Genomic DNA, 25,523 nt, shown 5'->3' with positions numbered 1-25,523 from the left:
CTACAGTTTGGTAAATTGTTATGTTAACAATTATGACATCTGCAATGTTTTATAAAGCAACTAATTTAATAAAATCACTATTGTGAGGACTTAAAAAAAAAAAAGAAGATGGCATTCAAGCTGGGATGTGAAGGAATGAAAGATTCTGCTACATAATTAGCCAAGGACAGTGAGCTATGGTGAAGGGAATTATGTGCGAAAGCTTAGAGGTAAGGAAGCAAAATTCTAAGAAGTGTCAGATAATTTTGAGAGAGAGATGAATGCTCTCAATTTAGAGAAGTTAAGCAGAGGCTATTTCTATAAATATGGGCCTTTGATTTTATTTTGATCATATGGGCCACTGAAGGATTTTCAAAAGAGGTTACATGGTCTAAACTATATTTTTGTTTTTTCTTTGTCAGTTGTGGGGCTTGAACTCGTGGTTTGGGCACTGTTCCTGAGCTTTTTCACTAAAGGCTAGTGCTCTACCACTTTGAATGACAGACCCACTTCCAGTTTTCTGGTGGTTAATTAGAGATAAGTGGCTCACATTTTCCGGCCTGGGCTGGCTTTGAACTCTGATCCTCAGGTCTCAGCCTCCTGAGTAGCTAGGAGAGCAGGCATGAGCCACCAGTGCTCCGCTGAACTGTTTTAAAATAACTACTCTAAATATTGGTGGAGAATGGTTTGGAGAAGGGAAAGAAGATAGATAAATAAGGATGCTGAAGTAATCTATGTGAGATCTCAGAATGAGGTCAGTAGAGATGAAAATACATGGAATACTTATAAGTAAAATTTAGGTGGCAGAAATAACTAGATATGCAGATAGCTTTAGTAAGTGAAGTCTCACAGCTGTGGGTTCTTAAGATTAAATGGATAGAAGTCTATTAGTGTTGATTTTACTAAATGTGGAGATCCATCCGCTTTTGAAAGTCTCTAGAGATGGCTGAGTGAATCACAGTACTCACAAAGAAAATATGCTGTCAAATTCCACTAAGCTGAAAATAATCCCTTCTGATTGCTCTGTCATTAATCTTGATTTGACAAATGAAGAAAACTTGTGGGATTCTTTTGATTCAACCAGTATTTCTGAGACTCATTAGCAGGACAAATTAGCCTCTATTTCTTATGCTACTTTCAGTATCAAAAATTTCCCTTGTTGAGTCTAAAAAAAACACAAAAATACAAATAATTTTATGTATATTCTCACATCATAATGGAATAAAATAAAAAATTAACAGCAACGTTCATGACAAAAACTATATTAACATGGAAATTAAACAATATACATTTCAGTGATCAGTAGTCAGAAGAAATCAGGAAGGAAACAGAAAATTGCCTAGAATTAAATGAAAATAAAAACATAATTTACCTTTGGGATACAGCAAAAGCAGTTCTTAAAGGGAAGTTTATAGCTAGAGTGCCTATATTAAAGCACCAGCAATACCTCAAATAATCTAAACAATGCACTTCAAAGTAAGAGGAACAAAACAAGCCAAATCCAACTGAGACAGAAAGAAAGTAAAAATCAGGGTGGAAACTAATAAAATGGAGAGTATCAAACACTAGGTTCTTTGAAGAAATAAACAAGATTGACAAGACAAACTAATTGAAAGAAAAGAGCCAAATAAATAAGAGACGAAAAATAAGATATTACAGCAAATATCACTGAAATCCAGACATTTCAAAAACTATTACCCAAGAAATTGGAAAATCTAAATGGATACATTTCTAGACATATGTGACCTACTAAAATATAAAAAGCAATGAGACTGAAGTGGTAAAAAAATGCCTAGGATTATAGGTGTGAGCCACCAGCATCTGGCCCATAGCATTTCTTTATAACAGTAACAAACATGTTGATAAAGAAATCAGGAAAACAACAGCCTCAAAAAATATGCAGGAATAAACAGCCGAGGAGGTGAAACTATAAAACAATGAAGAAAGAAATGGAAGAAGACACTAGAAGATGGAAAGACTTCCCATGTTCATGGATTGGAAGGATTAGTCTTGTGAAAATGCCTATATTACCAAAAATGATCTATAGATTTAATGCAATACTCATCAAAATTCCAAAAATATTCTGAGACATTTAAAAAATATAAAATTCACATGGAAGTACAGAATATTTCAGGTAGCCAAAGCAATTTTAGGCAAAAAGAGCAATTCTGGAGGTGTCATGATTCACACTTTAAAAAAAAAATTTGGTTGTGGGGCTTGTACTTAGGGCCTGGGAGCAGTCCCTGAGCAATTCTGCTCAAGGTTAGTGCTCTACCACTTTGAGTCATCGCACCACTTCCAGTTTTCTGGTGTTTAACTGGATTCTATGGACTTTCCTGCCCAGACTGGATTTGAACCGTGTCAGATCTCAGCTCCTGAGTTGCAAGGATTACAAGTGTGAGCCACGAGTGCCTGGCTTCACACTTTTTATATGTAAAGCCATATTAACAAAAACAGCATGATACTGACAGAAAATCAGATCTATAGATCAGTGGAGTAGAATAAGGGACCCAGAAATAAACCCATGCATCTAAAGTCACCCAATTCTTGACAAAGGTGCCAAAAATGTTGGAGAAAAGACTCCAACAAATGGTGCTAGGAAACTGGACATCAACATGCCAAAGACTGAAACTAGATTCCTATCTCTCACAAAAATCAATTCAAAATATATTAAAAACCTTAATGTATGATTTGAAACACTGAAACTACTACATGAGAATACAGGGAAAATTCTTCAAGATAAGAGGTAGAGACAATGACTTTCCCAATAGGACTCCAACAGACTGAGAAATAGTAACAAGAATTAACAAACAGGACTACATCAAATTAGAAAGCTTCTGCACAGCAAAGGAAACTATTACTAGTGAATAGACAGCCTACATAACAGGAGAAAATTTTTTGCCAGTTATTCATCTGACAAGATATTAATATCTAGAATATATTATGAGTTAAAAATTAAATACCAAAAGAATTTAATAAATAGGCAAATGATTTGAGCAGAAAGTTCTAAAAAGTAGTAAAAATGGCTAATAAATAAATAAAAATGTTCAACGTCTTTAGTCATCAGAGAAATGCAAACAAAACACTAAGTCTTTTTTTGTTCTGGGGCTTGAACTCAGGGCCAAGGAACTGTCCCTGAGCTCCTTTTGCTCAAGGCTGGTGCTCTACCACTTGAGCCAAAGCTCCACTTCTGGATTTTTTGGTAAGTTTAGGGACGATAAGTCTCACAGACTTTCCTGTCTGATCTGTCTTTGAACTGTGATCCTCAGATCTCAGCCTCCTGAGTAGCTAGGATTACAAGCGTGAGCTACCTGTAGCTAGGCTACACTGAGACTATCTCATTCTAATCTAAAAGCAATTATCAAGAAAATAAACAACAATGCTGGAGAGGAGGCAAGGAGAAAGGAATCCTTATACTCTATTGGTGGGACTGTAAATTAGTTCACCCACTATGGAAATCAGTATGGAAGTTTCTAAAACATATATATATATATATATATATATATATATATACACACACATATATACATACATATATATATTACCATATGATCCAGCTATACCATTTCATCAAAGGAGTCAATATACAGTAAGTCAATATATAGTAAGTCAATATACAATACAGATATCTACATATTCACATTTAGGTAACAGGAGGAATGAATGTAATGAAGTTCATGTACAAATATGTCAAACACTAGTATGTATCAAAAGAATGAAAAAAACAGGATTTAAAATTAGCTTTGTAATAAAATGGTTAAAAGTTATAGAAAAAAATCTCTGTTGTTTATATAGACCACATAACTTGGCTACTGTGAATGGTGCTACAAGAAACTAGAACTGCAGGAGAACTGCAAGCCTGGGTTCTAGCAAGATTCCGTCTCAAAATTCCCTTATTAGCTGTTCACCTTTTCTCCATTATAAATTTTACATGAAATTATTTTAAACCAGTATTTGCCATAGTGAACACAACATCTTTGAAGAGATCGATATTGATATTTCAATATATTGATATATAACAGTATTATTCCCTACAGGAAAATCAAATAATATAGAATACAAGTTCTTTCAGTGTTAGCTGACTCTTCTATAACTGTCTCATGGATGAATCAATACTAAGAATTTATGCTTGTTAAGCATAAAATGGCATATTCCCCAAAGTAGGCTATATGTAAGTATGTATGTACATATGAGTCTCTTAAATTTCTCATCAGTTTTCAAGACAGAATAATTTTCATTCTCAGCTTCAACTGGGATGGGGGAAACTTCTGATTCCTAGCTTTTGTATAAACTTTCTTTTGGATTTGGAAAAAGAAAACCAAAATACGTTGAAGTTTAATTATCAGGAGATTGTATTTTAAAAAGAATATTAAAGCAGGGAGTGTTTCACTAGACAGTTTAGAACAGTTTGCCTTTTTGACTACTGGTTGTATATCTCATGATTTATGAGGTGTGAATAAACTTGAAAATTGAAGGACATTCATGCACTGGTACTGGACTTAACTAGGTTTCTATATAATTTATCACTTGCACCATGTTACAAAACCATGACCTTGGATCACAAAAGAATTAATGTATATTTGAGTTTCATATTTCATTTTGATAATACGGGTTAGGAATTGGATTAGGTATGGCAAAATTTTTTTTGGCTTTAAACCAGATAATTTCCCAATATTACAGATTGATGAACACTCTCCCTGATATCCAAACCATGACATCAGAAGACTGATTTCCTCTTAGGGACGGAACTCAAATGGTATAATTCCTTAGAAAGGCTAACTCACAGTCCAACAAAATAAACACCAGGGAACTATACGCACAATGGGGAGGGTAGGATGAAGAGGAGTGATGAATAAAGAAAGAAAGGGGGAGAATGCAATCATAGAATACAATGGATATCCTATAAAATTAAGAAAAATTGAGGGAAGGAGTGAGGTTAGAAGGGATGGGAAAGAATAATAAAAGGGATTACACTGGGCTGGGAAGTTGGCTCAGTGGTAGAGCGCTTGACTTGCTTGCCTGAGGCTCTGGGTTTGATTCCTCAGCACCACATAAGCAAAAAGAAAAAGAAAGCCGGAAGTGGCGCTGTGGCTCAAGTGGTAGAACACTAGCCTTGAGCTGAAGAGCTGAGGGACAGCGCTCAGGCCCAGAGTTCAGGCCCCAGGACCGGACCCCCCCCCCCCCCCCCAAAAAGGGATTACACTGATCTGGATGCATTGTCTTCATCAACTGCTTTGTTGAATGGCATCTCTTTTGTATAACTAATTAAAGATAATAATAAAAAATAAAAGAAAGTGAAAACAGCAAGGAGCCAGTATTTCCAGGGAGGTAAGGTCACTTAAAAGTATTAGTGAGAGATGTTGGTTATACCTCCCTCTTTCCTTTGCATTTTAAATTCTTTTCAAACCTCTTAAGGGTTGATTCAGTTTCAAGATTTTCCTCATTTTCTTCATTATTGTTTTTTGAATTCTCTTCTAATTCTTTTAGAAAATAGAATCAGTCCTTTAAGGGTTTGCTGTAGGAGCTTACAACAGCTGTTAAAAATAAAAACCCTGAGTTTGTATTTTAGTGAGGATAGGGTTAAATGTTCTGCCTGGAGGCAAATTTTGGATTGAGAAAATAACACAACACAGACAGGTACAGGTTATTCAAGCCTGTAATCAAAAGTACTCAGGAAGCTGAGATATGAAGATTGCAGTTCGAAGCCAGCCCAGTCACGTAAGTCTGTGAAACTTAAAAAAAAAAATTATTGTCAAGGTGATGTACAGGGGGGTTAGAGAGGGGTTACAGCTATATAAGTAAGGTAGTGATTTCATTTCTTGTCTAACTTGTTACCCCTTCCCTCATTTTCCTCTCTCTTTCCCTCCTTGCTGTGAGACTCTTATCTCCAATTAACTACCAAAAATATGGAAGTAGAGTGGTAGCTCAAGTGGCAGAATGCTAACCTAAAAGCTCAGGGATAGCATCTGGGGCCCTGAGTTCAAACCCTGGGACTGACCACACACATACGTGTGTGTGTACACACACACACACACACACACACACACACAGAAAAATCCACTGCAAACTGGCTATTTTGTGGTCATTTCAGATCCACATATTCTATAAGAAGTCAGCTGCCATTAGAAAGAATATCTTGTCATTTGCAGGGAAATGGTTGGACCTAGAACAAATCTTGTTAAGTGAGGTAAGCCAAGCTCAGAGACAAATGTTTTCTCTCATATGTGAAAGCTAGATCTAAAATACATGATAAGCTGGGTGTTTGTGGCTCACACCTGTAATCCTAGCTACTCAGGAGGCTGAGATCTGAGGACTGAACTTTGAAGCCAGCGCAGGCAGGAAAGTCTGTGATACTCTTATCTCCAAATAACCACCTCAAAACTGGAAATTGGACTCTGGCTCAAAGTAGTAGAGCACTAGCTTTGAGCAAAAAAACTCAGGGACAGTGTGTAGGTTCTAAGTTCAAGCCCCACGGTTGACCAAGTAAAATAAAATAGCATACATGATATATAAATTATACAGGACGGTAGACATTCACACATAGTGAGACCAAAGGATATTCTTAGGGGAGGAAAATAAAGGTGCAATGCCTATGTGCCTTCTTTGATCATATAAAATAATATTTATCAGCCGGGCGCTGGTGGCTCACGCCTGTAATCCTAGCTACTCAGGAGGCTGAGATCTGAGGATCCCGGTTCAAAGCCAGCCCGGGCAGGAGAGACCGTGAGACTCCTATCTCCAATAAACCACCAGAAAACCGGAAGTGGCGCTGTAGCTCAAGTGGTAGAGCGCTGGCCTTGAGCTGAAGAGCTGTGGGACAGCACCCAGGCCCAGAGTTCAAGCCCCACGACCGACAAAAAAAAAAAAAAAATTATCAAAATTAACTTCAAGAAATGGAAGTAAAAGCTTTTTTGTTGTTTATTTGTTTTGGGGAGGACAAGGAGGGACAGAAATGGGGGGACAAAGGGCAAACAAATGCAGCAGTGGTAATTAGTAGACATTATGTTGAAAATGGACTATAACTTGTGGTCAGGGATGAGAGGGAAAAACTGGGAGAGTGAAGGAAGGTGTGATATTGTCCAAAAAGAAATGCACTCATTACTTGACCTATGAAATGGTAACCCCGCAGTTGATCACCTGTATAATAATAATAATAAATATTTGATTAAAAAAGCCAGTTGAACGGGCCTCCAGCATACTTGATTTTTACTTTTTTCCATCTTGGACAACTACTTCTTTTCTAAAACCTTCCTTTCTGGAATGGATTCTGGAGCACAGGTCTCCAACGTATGATTCACTAAGTGAATGTATAATTCATGGCCAAATAAATTAGAAAAAAATCCTCCAAACCATTAATGATAAGCCATCAATTCTGGTCATAAAGAATCAAACTAAACATGCAACTATTTCTACAGGTATAGGATGGATTTGTGTAGCCTTTCCCTCTACTCACTCAGCATAATTTTTGCTACTTTTAGATTGAGGAAATCAGGCCAGGCTGAATTAGGGCTTCCATATCATAATGCCATAGTTCAAACAGGTTGTAACTCAATACTGGTTACATAGAAACTGCAACAAACTTCCTGTGTTTTATCTACATATTTAGCAATAAAGCAGTTGACTCTTCTAATTTCTACATCAAAACCTTACATCCCCCCCAAAAAAATGTTAATCTACTAATTGTTCCTAGGTAAGAGAAGGCTTGATACCATGAATGTTAATATGAAGAAAAGAAATAGAAAAAAGTAAAAATTTTATTTAGGGTTGGTTGGTCTAACACTATATAGAAATAAAAAGCAGTAATTAGACAGCACCACAAGGCTGGTGGCCCCAACTGTCTATCAGCTTCAAATTTCTACTATAGAAGTCACTAATGGGTTTGATAACAAAGGCTGGTGGCCATTTCTTTAAAACACCTTACATAAAATGCACAAATTATGTTTACATAAATTGCACAAATGGATTTTCCATCTCCTTACCATTAGCATAATAGCAGGGATTAGTTTATTAGATTAGTAAGTTAAACTGATATCTCAATGCCTAAGGGAATAAAATAGGACAAATTAAGTTCAGGGTCTGTTCATGGTCTGACAGAGCTATGGCAGTGATAAATTGAGGGGACTAGAAAGGAGAATTAAGGTGGTGAGGTCTAAGATTGTGTGAGTGCTTTAAGCCACATACTTTTATCTAGAATATAAATCCAAACTCTTTTGATATAGAAAAGTTTTGATGATACAAACAACTGTCTGTGATATTTTAATTTTTATTTACCAAGTCAGGAAATTGTATAATTGGTAACTCATTTCTTGCTGTCACAATTATGTTATTTTTAGATGATTTTGCTCTGTTGTCTGTCTCCTAGGAAATCTGTTATTTCAAAGAAAAGTTAACTTAAGATGTAGCACTGACCTCTGGGGCTGTACTACTTTGTTTTTCAAGCACTATCCTCAGATTGCTCACTATTTTCAGCTCAGGCAGAAGTCATCTCTTGGGTGGCCTATTCCTGAGGAAGATCTACTACTTTTTTTTTTTTTTTGGTCCAGTTGTGGGGCCTGAATTCTGGGCCTGGGCACTGTCCCTCAGCTCTTTAGCTCAAGGCTAGCACTCTACCACTGAGCCACAGGGCCACTTCCGGCTTTTTTCTTTTTGCTTATGTGGTGCTGAGGAATCGAACCCTGGGCCTCATGCATGCAAGGCAAGCGCCCAACCACGGAGCCACCTTCCCAGCCCCAAATACTTTTTTTTTTAATATTAGAAGAGTATTCTTGTTTGCATCTAATTTCCTAATAAGATTAACAGTGTTGGGGCAAACAAGTGAGTTAAGTGAGCCAAGAAAATGAATTAGAAGAGATAAGGATGTGTTGCTTCTGAGAATGCTCCTTCAATGCATATATACAAGGTAGGCACTGGCTTACTTGGTGTGATTTTAGAGACACTGAGTTGGTCTACCCTAGTCTATGGAATATATTCGATAGTCTGAAGAAAAGTTGGAGAAAAAACAGAGGATAAAAAAAAATAAAAGGGCAATGATGTGCAAAAAGTAGAGGATGAATGCTACAATGACAGACCTGCCTGAAATGGAAAACAGTGCAGATATTTCTTTGAAAGGTGAGGCTGGACTCCACCAATAGCATTAGCATTATATTCTGAATGAATTTACATTTCATTTACCCATAGGGCTCAAACTCTGAGATTAATATTCTAGTAACAAAAGATTGGTACTGGCCAATGCCAGGGAAGAGGAATTCCAACTAAAATGAAATCTAAGGAAGCTTTTTTGATAACTCCAGGTCCAGATTATACATTTTACTTTTTGTTGTTAAGTCAAATATGTAGCTGTGCTGTTCAATCACCAGGGAACAGATTATTTGAAATTGTTTACTTTTCTTTTGTCAGTGCTCCAAACCTGTTGCTGCAGTGTTCTTAGTTAATAAGCAATGTTGAGGATGCAAGTCTATACAGTCATGTATGTCCATACAAATCTATGTTTTCAGCTGGGCACTGGTGGCTCACGCCTGTAATCCTAGCTACTCAGAAGGCTGATATCTGAGGATCATGGTTCAAAGCCAGCCCAGGCAGGAAAGACTGTGAGACTCCTATCTCCAATAAACCACCAGAAAACCGGAAGTGGTGCTGTAGCTCAAGTGGTAGAGCGCTCGCCTTGAGCTGAAGAGCTGAGGGACAGCGTCCAGGCCCAGAGTTCAAGCCCCAGGACCGACAAAAAAAAAAAAAAAAAAAAAGAATACCTGAGCCTGAGCCAGAGCTCAGGCCTGTAATTCTAGCTACTCAGGAGGCTGAGATCTGAGGATCATGGTTCAAAGCCAGCCAAGGCAGGAAAGACTGTGAGACTCCTATCTCCAATAAAACACCAGAAAGCTGGAAGTGGCACTGTAGCTCAAGTGGTAGAGCGCTCGCCTTGAGCTGAAGAGCTGAGGGATAGCGCCCAGGCCCAGAGTTCAAGACCCATGGACCCCCCCACCCCCCCAAAAAAATCTATGTTTTCCTTTGTGTGCTCCCAAGGATTTCATCTTTTGTAAGGATATTACTGCTAATTCAGTGGTAGTGTGGTTACTTTCTATTGGACTTCAGCTTTCTTTCAATCCACTGACATTGGCAACAATGCAAGAGCAAGTCAGCTAGCAAGGGTTTATCTGGGAATTGATTTCAACATGTTTATTAGGTAGTTCTAAATTAATCCTTTTCTTAGGCATGTAGTTGCCAACTCTATGCATTAAGCATTAGAAGTGGTATTGGTGAGATATACAGTAATTCTCCCTTATCTAAAGTTTTGTTTTCCACGGTTTTAATTACGTAGGGTTAATTATTCTGCCTGGGACTTGAATTATTCTTTTGTCTAGTGAATCTATGTTGTATATACTACCCACTATTAATCACTTGGTAGCCCTCTCATTTATCAGATTGATGGTTGTGGTATTGCAGTGCTTGGCCGAGTAACATTTATTTTACTCAACAAAGAACAGTAATGTTGACAGTCTAGATACCCCAAAGAGAAGCTTTAAGGTGTTCCTTAAAAACATAAAAAGTACAACAGATATTTTGAAAGGTAATGGTTATATAACTTTAATTATAGCATATTGTTATGCTTGTTTTTGCTTTTGTTTTTTCATTTTTCAACTCTACCTAATTTCCAAATTAAAATTTATCACAGTCATGAATAAGAAAAATGATGGCAAGTAGAGGGTTTTGGAAAGCCACTAGAGGTCTTAGAATGTACAAAATATGTGTGTGTGTGTGTGTGTGTGTGTGTGTATGTGTGTGTGTGTGTGTGTGTGTGCACCTTATAATAAAACTGTTTTGAGAATGCCATAAAATTAATCTAAAACTGAGTTTTTCTTTTTAATCTTGTGCCTCAAAATGCTAATAGCTGAAGAATGTTGCTGCCTCTCTAGTCAGTCACAGGATTTTGTTAAAGATACATTTTTAACTAAGGCAGGTAAGGAGAAAACATTGAAGAGTATATACCCTGAATACTTCCTTTTTATGCTGTACTGTTCTAGGTATTATACTCTAGGAAGAAAGCCTCATTATTACTTTTATGTAGATAAGACACATTCTTTTTCTAAAAGTCACAGCTTCAAGAAGATTCAGGATTTATATCCACATAATTCAGCACAACATTTTCTCTTCTTTCCACTGCAGCATGTTTCCTTATTAAGTCTCTCTGAGAGGAAATAATGCAAAATCTACTGTCTGGATTAATTACTATCAGAATCTGGAGCTACTTTTCTTTCCTTTTTTTTTGTGGGCTATGGGGCTTGAACTCAGGGCCTCTGAGCTGTTTCTGAGCTCTTTTGCTCAAGGCTAGCACTCTACCACTTGAGCCACAGCTCCACTTCTGGTTTTGAGGTAGTCAGTTGGAGATAAGAGTCTCCTGGCCTTTCCTGCCAGGAAAGGGCTGGCGGCTTTGAACCACAATCTGCAGATCTCAGACTTCTGAGTAATTACTCAGGAGCGACTTTTTTTAATGAATAAGAATGAAGTAGCTGGGTAGCATGCCCCCAAACTGAGTCATCTCTCATAAGGCCTGGTAAAGAATATGGTCATAGAAGTAATAAAACCTCAGCATCATCAGAGTTTTAGACTTGATGAATCAGTGTGAGGTATAGACAAATATAGCCTATTCTTCTTTCTGAGCCAGAATAAATTCTGTATTTCCCAGCTCTATTGGTGCCTTCCTTGTTTCCTAGAAATAGTAATAGACTTACTTTTGAAAACATATACTGTATTAAAAGAATGAAAAAAATAAATGTAAAGGAATAGAAAGCATCACCTACTAGGATGATGGAATTTATGTTCCACCCAATAGAATGGGATGGTTTTTCATATCTAATCTGGTTGTTGAGTTGAGAAAGATTCTCACCATGGATCAAGCTCACCAGGAAAGAGGTATGGTACAAATGAATGTTATCTGTCATAGATATAAAATGGAGAGGCAGTAGTGTGTGCCATATGTTTGTCATCTTTATTTTAGTTTTTCCTCCCTTTCTTTTCTATTAAATTTGTGAGTTTGGTTAAATGATTCAGTAATCAAAGGTATTTATATCCAAATGAGGATAATGGCACATTATCTAAAAACACCAGCTTATCTCTGAGTTTAAAGTTCTATCTTTCAAATGGATATAATAATTTATAAAATAATTCTCTAAGTCAGAGGTAAACAATATACTAAAACTTCTTTGCATATCTGAAAAATACTGTTGAAATCTGTTAAGTGGCTAATTAGAGCCGATGGTCTTTGGGTGGAGCCAGTGAAAATTTAGTGTAGGGCTGTACTCTAAATGTTTATGCAGATGTTGAGTCTTCAGGAAATAACACTGTGAGAAAACACAGTACTAAAACCTCATCACAGCTTTGATGGAAAAGAAAAAGAGATGATGTCTCCTCTTAGGGAAGTGTTTAATGAAGAATATTTCTCACTACTTCTAATACCCAAGATCCATGTAAGAATTAAAAAATAGGCTCAAAACTGCTGATCACAGATGTATATCTTACCTGGGATCACAGAGAAATTTGGTTTTCTCTCCTTCTTCTCTCCAGATAAGCCATTCTCGAAAAGAAGGATGAACAAACATACGAGTCATGTCTCTGCGCTTGATTAGGAACATAGATAGGTTCTCCATTCTCTGTTGAAAATCTTCCCATTCTAGTGTGCCCTCAATGCTACCAGCATTGATGGCCTGAAAGATATGCTCATCAGTCAGTGGGTGGAGAGAGGCCACTGCCACATTCAGGAGAGGCATCACCCGGTCAAAGGAAGACTGGGTTGGGAACTTCATATTGCATTGGAGTAAATAAACCTCTGAGAGTGAAACAGGAACTACTTTGTAGCTAGAACTCTTTAATACTAGATAACCTTTCTCTATGAGGTCAAATGTGAGCTTCAGGTATAGATAGGACCCTTGACTGAGAGTCTTGAGATGAGAACTGAGTTTGCCAAATGTAGTATTGTCCATTTTGCCATTAAGTGAAATGTTATTCTGGATCTCTGAGCTGCTGTGTATCCGGTGCAAGATGTAAGCCTGCAGGTCCTGGTCTATGGCTTCATTCTCTTCTAGTCGATCCAAAAATATCCTATGGAAAGGCAGCAACTTGGTAATTTCCTAAAACAGATGAAGAGAGAGAGAAAGACAGAAAGACCTTCAGTTTCTCCTAACTCTTGTGATAAACTATTAGGTCCACAAATTTACTCTAAACTTTTGAGTGGCCAAAGAAAAGAGGATCTAGTATTAGTATCCATAGGTTAAAACAAATTAGTTGCATAGAAAGAACATTAATTTTCCTGATATTGAGATTTTTTTTAAAGGTTATTTTTTTAGGGGTCTCTGAATGGGTACTTTAGGAGTGATTTTATGGTTAGTATTCTAAATAACCCTCCTAAAACAAATAGAAAATGAAGTGCTACAAAAATCAATGGTCATAATTTTTCTCAGTGCAAGTCATAGCATGATGCCAAAGTACAATTCCGTAAGAGAAATGTATAAAGATTCAAAGAATGCCATGTAAAACATGGATTTTAATTTAAAAAAAATGAAACAAAATGTGCCTTTCTAACCCTTCTACTAAAATGACTGACTACATTTATCAGGCCTTCTGGAATTGCCTGAGCTAAAAGCTTGGTACTTGCATCCCCTGCTTGGAAATTATATTGGGGGAGGGAAATAAGGTGACTCTTACGTACTAAGATTCCATTTCTTTCAAATCTACTCAAAGACTTTGCTCCTGTTAGTACTCATTCTCTCTTCTGTATCATTTCTTCTTTTTAGCAGATCACATACACACTACCATATTCATTGCAGCTACTACTCTAATTCTGTTCTCTTGTCTAGTAAAATTACAGAAAGTTTTCTCTCTCTGCTATTGTTGTCCCCTCCTTCCTTCCTTCCTTCCGTTCTTCCATCCGCCCTCCCTTTCTTCCTTTCTCTCTCTGCTGGTTCTGGGGGCTGTCTCTGAGTTTTGTTTTTCTTTCTTTTTTGCTCAAGGCTAATACTCTATCACTTGAGCGACAGCTCTATGTATGGATTATTTAATCACTTTCAGGTTTCATTTTCTTCAACCTTTTATTAATGTGACACAACTGACTATACCTTTCTGCAAGTTTGTATTAAGTCACTTCAAAAGTTTGCTTCCATTGCATATTCCTCTCAGCAGACTGCCTGCCTCTTCTGGATTCTCTCATTTCCTAGCCCACTGAGGGCTCAACTTTCCAGCTTTTGGCTTCTGTAGGCACTCTTTATATGCCGAAATAGTTTATTTAGGCTCAGGATCTAAATACCTATCCATATGTAGGTGATACCTAACTTTATGGTGCTAGGTTATTTTCCCTGAATTCCCACCTTATACCTGTCAATTCAACTGTTTTACCTGGATGTTTCATAGATAATATGAACTAGTGGATTCTGTTCCAGATCACAAAACCTTTCACATGTCAAGAAATGGCATTACTAGTGAGCCTACCACCAAATCATCAGTGATACCTGTGATCTTTTCCTCAAGACAGCAGTTGCTTATGTGCTCATCAAAATCCCAGGATTTATTCTTGACTCTCTTTCTCTTATTATGTCCATATTTAGTCCACCGTCAGTCTTTCTTTTTTAAAAAATGTTTTGTTTTCTGAGACAAGTTCTCAATATGTAGCCCAGGCTGGCCTCAAACTTATGATTCTCTTGCCTTAGCTTCCTCAGTGCTGAGATTACAGGTATGTATCACCACACTTGCCTCATCAAGTCCTTTTGACTGTTCTTCACAATATATTCCAAATATGAATACCAGTTCACAATGGTGTACATCATTATCACTCTAGACTAAGACACCATCACCTTTCACATGTATATCTGCTTTTAATATTGATTTTCTATATTTTATTATACAGAGAGCCAGCAGAGATCTTCAGAATACTTAATACTACTTATAATTTCAGTATATAATTAATGTTTTATTTATTTATTTTTGCTCTTTACTAGAATATAAACTTAATGAAGGCTGGGTCCTGTTCACTGTTGAATTTCCAGCCTCTAGAACTGTGTCTGACATACTCAAATGTCTGTGGAAATAATGAAAAATATGACTTTGTAAAGCAAATAAAATTTGAAAATTCTTGATTGAAGTAAATGAAGTAACTGAAAAGTTACTGCAAGTTTATATCCATGAAGACACTGAAATTTGGACTTTATAGATGAATATGCACAGAGCTTTTTCTGTTCTTTCGCAGATAAAAAATTAAGTTATCTGCCTTACTCAGACATACTGAAAATTTCTTCTGCAAATGTACATGATATTGTATGAAAATATATGAGGAAAATAGTGCCCGAGTATACATTTGGTAAAAAAATAGTCAGAGATTGTAGCTGGGTAGTGTAGCATATGCCTATAATCCCAGCACTTGAAAGCTGAGGCCAGCCTGGTCTACATAATGAGACCCTCTGTCAAAAGAAAGAAAATTGATTGTATTCACAGAGGTTTCTTCATTTTATCCTTTATCTTGGATAATTAAGATGCTGGCCAATATTGATAGGTTACAGAGTTTTTATAGGATGCACTTATGTTGATCTGTATTCTTTAATTCAAATTACTTTAAGATTAATAATATTTGTAAAGGAATGGTAGAGTTAGAAATAGAGTTTTTGGTCACAGAAGGTAATAAATCCAATTGGTCAACACATAGGGATAACACTAAAGCTTAGGAGAAGGAAAACAAAGTGACTTTCTGCAAAACTTTCCCATATATTAGCAATTATCACAAGTGGGTTGCATCAAACTAAAAAAGAGATTGAGAGCACTGCTGTAAACCACATGTGACCATATCAAGAATGGGAGATACCAATGCAGTTAAAATGAGAATGACAGGAAGGGGAATCGTTTATCTTTATCCCATATATTTTTATAGGTGCAGTCCTATATTCCTGATCCTCCTTCTAGACCATTAAGTGATCAGTGAGAAAGCAGGGGAAATAATTAAAAAGACAAAACAAACCAAGACCTTAATTTCCTAGTTGCAATAAATGTAATCTAAAGACTTATTTCTGTCATTATTATTTGAAGAGGGCATATTCAAAAGCAAGTCTACCTTCACTGTACAGAAAAACTGTCCAGGTAAAAGTAGAAGGAAGAGCCAGAAAAATCTCTCACCCATAGTCTGAAGTGGATTTTTCCACAACATCAAATTACTTAAGAAAATGTAAAGTGAAAGTCAAAATTGCTTAGAATTTTCTTTGCACAAATGTCTTCAGATCTAGAAAGCAGAATTTCTGTTCATATTCTTTTTTTTTTTCTTTTTAAAGACAGGGGTTTTCTATGTAGTTCAGACTGGCTTTGAACTCACAATTCTCTTGTTTTTGTTTCCCAAGTGCTAAGATTACAGCACATACCATCTAGCCTTTTCATGCTATTTTGAGGAACATTTTACCAAACTTTATCTAGAACAATAGGAATAGGAATTTGAGAAACATATATACAAAGAATGCTTTTCTAGATCAGATCTCTTAGACTTTTAGGGGCTTATTCCTGCTAATGCTCTAGGATAGAGTAAAGATTCAGTCATTGTTACAGACACTGTTAGAATGTTTTCAGTTTATGTCTTTTCTAAGGCAAATAACAGTTCAAAGGCAAATGAACACATACCTGTAAACTTGTCCTAACTGTTACAATTAGTTTGAGCCAAGAAGGAAATTTCCCTATCATTTTACTCAGAAATGATACAATTGTATCCCCATAATCCGGTTTGTGAAATTCTGCTTCATTTAATCCATCAATTAAAATGATGAAATCTTCATCTGGGATTTTTCTCTCTGTGACAGAAAGAAACAAATTACTTTATGATTACCAAGTAGACAGTGGGTTCTTACCAGGTCTTTGATCACGTATATATCTTGAAAAAAGCATTTAAAAAGGTTTCTCATTAGGCCTTGAATACTCAGAGTACACAGCTTATTTTTAAGACATGAAACAATTCATAATAATTCATTTACTGACTTAGTTTGCTTTTTTCCCCACTAGAGAGGAAAGCTTTTGTCATATACATGAGTACATATATCATCATTTTTAGAATCCCCATTTTATCCACGGTGAGAGAGAACTAGTGTTGTGAGAACTGGCACACAGAAACTCATTTTTTCAGTTGGCTCAAGTGGTAGAGTACTAGCCTGCCACGCCCAATGCCCCGAGTTCAAGCCAAGTACTGCAAAAAAACCCCAAACAAATAAAAAACAACCTCCCCCAACCCAAACTCAAAGCCTACAACAAAACAAAACCCAAACCAAAAGAAATTCATTTTTTCCTGACACATTGAAATCTAAATAAAATGTATTTCTTTTCTTTATTAGATAGCAACAAAGGGAATAGTATCTATTTTGGGGGAATGTCTCAGAAATAGTTGGAACTTGTAGTCAAAAGTAGTATATAGTACTAGATGTGAATATATACTGGGAATCTTCCAAGAGAAGGAGTCATTGGAAGAGACATATCAGCTGTTTGTATCCAGTTCCCTCCTGGACTCTACAGATCCTCAATTGAATAATGTTTAGTTTATCTTGAGGCTAGGCTGAAGAAGGAAGCTAAGTGGATTTTAGTCTTCCAATCTTAGCAAATGCTTATCAGTTCTTGAACAACCTTCAACAATTTAGACTAAAAATCCCCAGACTGAATTAACATTTTTAATATAAATGAACTATACAAGTAAGTTATTAGTATTTAGTAGGACTTAAAAGGTTTGGAAAAGAGGAAGCATAAGGAAGGTAAGAAGTTCTTGTATGTTTGACAAAGAAACTGGTTTCACTGAGAAGGAAATGAAGTTGGGTTCAAAATAAGGAGGTTTGAGAACTTCTGTATAACATTAGTTCTTTTTACCTTTAAGAGTCAAAAGCAATCAAATTATTCATGTCATTTTGGTTTCACAGTTCAACACACAGCACAAATATTTTGTAATGGTTAATAAACTTTTATATTTTCCCTTCTTAAAACACAAGCTTTGTATGAAGGAATTAACTTTAACATCTCAAATTATGAAGAGTTTTTACTATTATTTTCATGTGGCAATGTCTCAAGAAAAGAAGTCAACTATGGCTTCCAGTTCAATCTTTTTATAATGATCACTAAAATGGGACTAACTGGAATTTACCCCAAAAAACTAGGGGCTATCATGTTCTTGGATTTGAGGGCTCTCATGCATAATTATCTTTAATTTCTTTTTCTAATTTTTTTTGTCAGTCGTGGGGTTTGAACTCTGGGCCTGGGCGCTGTCCCTCAGCCCTTCAGCTCAAGCCCCTCAGCCCTTGAACCACAGCACCACTTCTGGTTTTCTGAGTGGTTTATTAGACATAGTAGTCTCTTGGGTTTTTCTGCCCTGGCTGGCAGAACCGGGATCCTCAGATCTCAGCCTCCTGAATAGCTAGGATTACAGGCGTAAGACACTGGTACCTGGCTATTGTCTTTAATTTCTATAGAGAAATTTTCTAATTGCATTTTCTAATTGCTAAGTATCAGTCCCTATCCCACCCAATGATGTGCTAGAGTCGAGTACTAGTTCAAGAAACTCATTGCCATTATATTATTATTAATTATTATTGTTGTTGTTGTTGTTGGTTGTGGGGCTTGAACTCAGGGACTGGTTTCTGTCCCTAAGTTCTTTCATTTAAGGTTAGTGCCCTACCACTTTGTGCCACAGTTCCACTTCTGGTTTTTGAGTGGTTAATTGGAGATAAGAGTCTCCTGGCTGGCTAGCTTTGAACTGTGGTCCTCCAATCTCAGCCTCCTGAGTAGCTAGGATTACAGGTGTGAGCCACTGGTACCTGGCCCTGCCGCACTTTTAAGAGTTAGTTTGTAAATAACTGGTAACTTGAAACTGGCTAGGTTGGGAATATTTTCACATTAGAAGCTGGTAAAGGTAAACATCAGCTTTCATCCGCCTTCATCTACTAAAAGTTCATAGCACACCACTGTCTTCACCCTTCAAATGTATCTCTTTTAACTTCACCTGGTTCCTTCTTAAGAAAGCTATCACAAATCATGAGTAAATGTATCAATCCTTTTTTATTTTTGAAAGTGGTTATTAGTCCCCTTAGTCAAGACAGTGACATTCTTTTAAATCTTGCCTTTTTTTCCCCTTTTTCTTTTGATTCTTCTCCTTTGAAGGAATTACTTACAAGTCACCTATGAATGAGATGTCAACAAATATTTCATCTGTTAAGAAGTGAAAATGGCATGCATACCTAAGAATACTATTATTTTTGTAGGATTCAGAATAATAAAGACTTTCCTAATGGTACCAATATAAAACAATGAAAACACTTGCTGCAAATTTCATTTGGTAAATAAGGTTTCTCTATTTAAGAGAAGAAATCTTAATAAGGTTTAGAATTTGCCATTCAAATACAATAATAAAATCCTAAATTCTTATATATATGTAACAATATGTTAAGTTCTACAACTGAGATTCAGAAAATAAGGTAGCATTGAAGCTGATCCTTGAAAGCTGGGTAGAATTATGAAAGACACAGATCTGAGGAAAATGCATATTAAGATGGGGAGGGCTGGGAATATGGCTTAGTGGTAGAGTGCTTGTCTAGCATGCATGAAGCCCTGGGTTTGATTCCTCAGTACAACATACACAGAAAAAATCCTAAAGTGGCCTTGTGGCTCAAGTGGTAGAGTGCTAGCCTTGAGCAAAAGAACTCAGGGACAGTGCCTAGGTCCTGAGTTCAAGCCCCAGGACCGGCAAAAATAAAAAAAAGATGGGGAAACAGTGAGTAAATATATAGAGGCAGGAAAATGTAGGGAATGTTTAAGGACTATTTAATATTTAGGTTTACATATAAATGCAGGATCATAAGGATAAAATGAGTAATAAAGTTGTAAAGCAGATTGGTTTAAGCACCTTGATTAAGGTCTGAGTTAACTTAGTAGCCAACAGAGAATCACTGATTTCAAAATTAGGAAGTTAAGTGATTATAACAATACTTTAATACAGCTTTATCTGGAATCAATACATAAAATCTGGAAGACTGGAGAGACTGAATCAGAACTTTCCTACAAGGTATACCATGAATAAGTTAGAAGTAGACTTCAAAATGAATCTCTTAGTCTAGTTAAAGCTATTTGAGAGACTAGCGTGAGAGGATCACATGATCCTAGGAGTTTGAGATTAGCTCGGGCAATATAGTAAGGCCCAGTTAAAAAAAAATCCAACCCTTGACCCATTCAACAATGAGATGTACAAGATTCTATGTCGAAAACAAACTTTACAATTTAGGGGGAGGTGTAGTTGTGGAGATGGGAGGGAAGGAATGGCAGGGGAAAAACAAAGGAGGAGGCAACAATGTTTGATAAGAAATGTACTCATTAACTTGCTCATGTAATTGTAACCCCTCTGTACAGTATTTTCACAATAAAAAACTTATTAAAAAAATCCAACCCTTTGGCACTCCAGCCAGGAGAAATTATAAACTTTTATCCCAGTAACCTATATAAATTTATATATTTTTTAAGTTATATAATTTAAATTTGTATATATAATTTTATATAAGAGATAATATATAATACATAATATAGTATATTATATATTATATAATTTTGAATTTATATAATTTAAAGTTTATATAAATTTTAATGTGTGTTATGATGTGAAAGAAGAATTAAACCAAAGAACCAGGTTATGAGAAGCTGAACAGTTCTTGGGGTAATAATGGTATAAACAAATTTGAGACAAATATATGTGAAAAGTATAATTAAGCAGATTAACAGGATTTAAGAGATTGAGAGAATGTGTGCTTAAAAATATTTGTGGAGAAATCCCAAAGTTTGGAAAATTCTAGTGTATGGAAGAGGTAATCGGTAGTAAAAGTCAAGACAGAGGGGCTGGGAAGGTGGCTCAGTGGTAGCGCGCTTGCCTTGCATGCCTAAGGCCCTGGGTTCGATTCCTCAGCACCACATAAGCAAAAAGAAAAAAAAAAGCCGGAAGTGGTGCTGTGGCTCAAGTGGTAGAGTGTTAGCCTTGAGCTTAAGAGCTGAGGGACAGCGCCCAGGCCCAGAGTTCAGGCCCACGACTGGACCCAAAAAAAAAAAAAAAAGTCAAGACAGAGTCATTACAGTTGAGAAGAAAGAAAAATATAATGAATAAATAATCAGTATCAAAGTTGAAATAAATGAATATGATAGCCAGGAGATTAGAAAATATAAACACTTAATTTCCTTTTTTTTGGTGGTGGTACTGGAGTTTGAACTCAGAGCTTTCTGTTTGTTAGGAAGCTACACAACCACTTCAACCATACCTCTAGCCCTAACACTGATTTTGTTTTGTTTTGAATGAACAATATTGTTTTGGAATTCTGTGATTACTCAAATCCTTATTTTTGGCTTCTAGGATAGAAACAATATTAAGAGCATAGGGAAACCAGGAGACAGTGGCTCACGCCTGTAATCCTAGCTACTCAGGAGGCTGAGATCTGAGGATTGCAGTTTGAAGCCAGCCCTGGCATGAAAGTCTAGGAGACTTCTTAGCTTCAATTAACCACCAGAAAATTGGAAGTGGAGCTGTTGCTCAAAGTGATAGAGCACTAGCCTTAAGTGAAAGAATTCAGGGACAATGCCCAGACCCTGAGTTCAAGCCCCATGACAATAAATAAATAAATAATAAAAAAAAGAGCATAGGGAAAGTAGATTTATGAAGGAGTTGGCTGGACTTAGGCCACAACTAACACTAGAGCTGAAGAGGAAAGAGGAGGAAAAGGCTTGAACATGAGTGGGAAACATATTCCAATTCTTCAGCTTTTAAAAAATAGATTTCCTAATACAATTTATGTAGCATAAAATATCCTTAGGTTTTTTTTTTGGTCAGTTGTGGATCTTGAACTCAGGGCCTGGGCACTGTCGCTGAGCTTCTTTGTGCTCAAGGTTAGCCCCCTGCCACTTGAACCAAAGCACCACTTCCAGTTTTTGAGTGTTTAACTGGAGACAAAGAGTCTCACAAGTACTTTTATACTGGGGCTGGCTTCGAACGCTGATACTCAGATCTCAGCCTCCTGAGTAGCTAAGATTACAGGTGTGAGCCACTGGTACCCAGCTGCCTTACGCCTTTTAAGTTGCCTTGAAGGGAAATAATTAAGTGATTTCTACCATCAATATAGTGCTTTCCAATCACAAGTGGTTTACATCAACTGATGGGGTAATACAAAAATACTACACAAAAACTAGGGAGTTTCTAACTACAGAAACTGCAACACCTGGGGCTGGGAAGGTGGCTCAGTGGTAGAGCGCTTGCTTTGCATGCATGAGGCCCTGGGTTGGATTCCTCAGCACCATATAAGCAAAAAGAAAAAAAGCCGGAAGTGGCTCTGTGGCTCAAGCTCAAGCTCAAGGCGCTAGCCTTGAGCTGAAGAGCTGAGGGACAGCGCCCAGGCCCAGAGTTCAGGCCCCACGACCGGACCCAAAAAACAAAACCAACCAAACAAAAAAAACTGCAACACCTGATTGGAGCTACAATATACTTGAACTCCACAGAGAAGACTGGAGGCTCTTTTATCTTTAGTATAAGAAAAAGGAGCCAGGTGTGAGGAGTCAGGCTGACAACCCAAATTCCAACTGTATGGGAGATGAAAATGGGAGGATCTCAGTTTGCGGCCAACCTGGGCAAAAGACCTCATCTAAACTTACAAGCTAGGTGTGATGGCCTACATTTGTAATCCTAGCTACTAACGAATATAAGTAGGAGGACAGGACACTGAGGCTTTGTCCTGGACAAAAAACCCTAAGACCCAGTCTGAAAACAACTTAAATAATAAAAAGGACTCAGAATATGGCCCAAGTGGAAGAGCACTTGCCTAGCAAACACAGGTCTTGAGTGTAAATCCTCATAGCAGAAAGAAAAAAAAAAAAGATAAGGAATTACCCTTGGATATCAAAATGAGAACTTTCATAAAGGAGGAAGGAGCAGCTGGTGAAGAAATCTGTTTGTTTTCAAGTTAAAAATGTATTTTGGAATAGGGTCTTGCTATGCTGCCTAGGCTGGCCTCAAACTCTGGCCTCAAGCAAGCCTTCTGTCCAGTTTCTAGGTGTTGAGATTTTAAGTACACATCACTACACTTCTTACAAGTAAAATTATTTATCTGTTAACAGTATCTGTGAACTGACATCAGCTTTTAGTTCTGGCTATGTGAAAAAAATTATTTCTAAAGCACAATCCAGGTGACTGGGGCTCTTTTCATTTTCTCTGGAGCTCATCTGTACCTTTGTGGAGATTCTCCAGGGGCTCCAGGACTCCTCTTCGGAAGGAGGCCATGGGGTCTTGAACACAGGACCGAAGGCTCAGCATGCTCTGCAGATGAGGCTCCCGTAGAAGTTGCTCCCGATAAGCAGTCAGTTGAGGTGAGCGGCAGAGCAAAGCAGCAACATTGTGGACAAATTCTGGGACTAGGCAGGTGTAGGCATTATCTGCTTGGCAATAATGATAGGCAACCACCTAAAAAAGAAAGATAAGGCGGGCTTATCAGCATACGCAATAGATGTGGTCATTTTGCAATAATTTTCTAACAATATCTTTTGCTTCTCCATTTCCTCAACCATTTCAAGTAAAATTAAAGCTGCTAATACAACTATCTGATTTATGTAAGATCAGAAGTTAGATACAATATTTGTTTATATATATGTTATATACATATTCTCCTTCTGAACTACAATAGGAAACAATATTGAAAGTGAAGATGTACATTATTGTACAATGTGAAAATGCTAAAATTTATTCAGCACAGAGTACTACTATACATGAGGGTCTTATCTTGTAACAAAGTAATAGGAATAAAATAATTGGAGAAAGAGCATGTTAGCCTCAACAAATACATGTTTCATTTCCATTGGTGTTTTTAAATCACAGCTGTGTTATAAATGAAGCCTTATAAAGACATAGTAAGTTAAAAAATGATCATATATTTTCCGAGACCCTTCACAAAGAGCAAGTACCAGAATTAGATGAAAGAAGGAAAAGCTTAAAGAATTTAAATTCATGAATCTTAATAACATTTAGGGTTTGGACTGTCTGGCAAGAACCTAGAGTTTTAGGCAATGATTTCATCTTTGAATATACACAAAGTTCATTCCTTATCTCCTGTCTTCTAGTTGTTCTCTTTGCCTTGAATATCTCTATCTCAAATACACAATATACATATATGAGCACCTATAAACGTGTTTGTTTAGGCTATCCCTAGACAAAAACCATGACACCCTATCTGAAAAATAACTTATGTAATATTTATTTAATTTAATATTTTTAATTTTTTTCTGAGACAGGTTCTTGCTGTAGTCAATACTATCCTGGATCTTACTTCTAATTCAGCCTCCTGAATGCTGAGCTTATAGTCATGAATCAATATGCTCAGCTATACTACTTTTCTGGTTCATTACTACTCAGAAAAGTGATGAGAATATATAGAAAATATGACATTAGCAGGAGAGATTCAGCACCAGTATCAGTTGATATCACCATTATCATCATCACATCATCTCTATACTCCTCCCCCTTCTCACTCATCATCACCAACATGGAAGTTTACTTTTTTTTTAGCTAGTAGCTTTGTACCTATAGGAAACAGACCTGTCCCAGTGTTAGCCATGGGTTTATTAATGAGACTCAGGTTTTTTTGTAAGGTCTTAGACAACAGTCACCTGTTCAAGAGTCCTGCTTTGAAAATATCCCACTAATACGGTCATCCTATCTTTTTAACATATGCTAGAAATGCCATTTTTTAAAAAACACCTAAAAATCTCCATTCTTTTCTCTGACTAGATCAATCATTGCTTCATTATCTACCTTAAAGATAATATAAGAAACCCAAAGAGAAACCTTACCAGTAATTGATCTGTACCTTCACTGAACACTGAGGATCATTAGTTTTGTTCATATATATATATATATATATAGATAGATAGATATAGATATAGATATAATGTTTCCACTTGATAAAAAGTATATACTATGTATATAACTTTTGACCTTTTCTGCTTGTCCTAAACTTATACTAAAAGGCCCAAAAGCTATGCATATATGACCATATAAGATGATGTTAAGTGAAATGAACACCACGATAGGGATATAAATGTTTTTTTTCCTTTATGCTATTGTTTTTAATGTATTTATAACGTACTTTGTGATTTTTTTTGTTTCTTTGGTATGTTCCTCCGCCACGGTATAACCCCTGTTTTCACTGTATTTGATTTTGGTGCCCTGCATCTTGTATATACATTTTTCTAGTTTGGAGAGGGAAGGGAAAAAACAAAATGTTTAAATAGGGATACAGGTTGACCCATTGCAACAATGAGATGTACAAGACACTATGTTAAAAACTAACTTTACAACTTGGGCAGGGGTGGGGGATTCTGGAGGGTTGAGTAGTTGGGGAGGTGGAGAAGGAAGGGATGGTAGGGGAAAAACAAAGGAGGAGGCATGAATGCTCAACAGGAAATGTACTCATTACCTTACTCATGTAACTATAATCCCTCTGTACAGAATTTTTACAATAAAAATGTATTAAAATAGTATATAG

General features: G+C 36.7%; 1 protein-coding gene across 6 annotated transcripts in view; it reads right to left on the bottom strand.

Moving 5' to 3' along the window:
- Tanc2 (tetratricopeptide repeat, ankyrin repeat and coiled-coil containing 2) overlaps nucleotides 1-25,523 on the bottom strand; it is a 280,297-nt gene that overhangs the window by 61,395 nt on the left and 193,379 nt on the right. For all 6 annotated transcript variants that reach the window (XM_042673733.1, XM_042673734.1, XM_042673735.1 and 3 more), the window contains 3 exons: nucleotides 23,215-23,446; nucleotides 16,618-16,784; nucleotides 12,493-13,100 (listed from right to left, as the gene is read on the bottom strand). In XM_042673733.1, coding sequence (XP_042529667.1) covers nucleotides 12,493-13,100; nucleotides 16,618-16,784; nucleotides 23,215-23,446 — 1,007 coding nt within the window. The remainder of the gene's footprint in view (nucleotides 1-12,492; nucleotides 13,101-16,617; nucleotides 16,785-23,214; nucleotides 23,447-25,523) is intronic.

Source organism: Dipodomys spectabilis, unplaced genomic scaffold (assembly GCF_019054845.1).
Source record: "Dipodomys spectabilis isolate Male_0828 unplaced genomic scaffold, ASM1905484v1 ptg000018l, whole genome shotgun sequence".
Lineage (NCBI taxonomy): Eukaryota > Metazoa > Chordata > Mammalia > Rodentia > Heteromyidae > Dipodomys > Dipodomys spectabilis.
The sequence above is the reverse complement of the archived record's forward strand: the minus strand, read 5'-3'. Positions and strand labels throughout refer to the sequence as shown.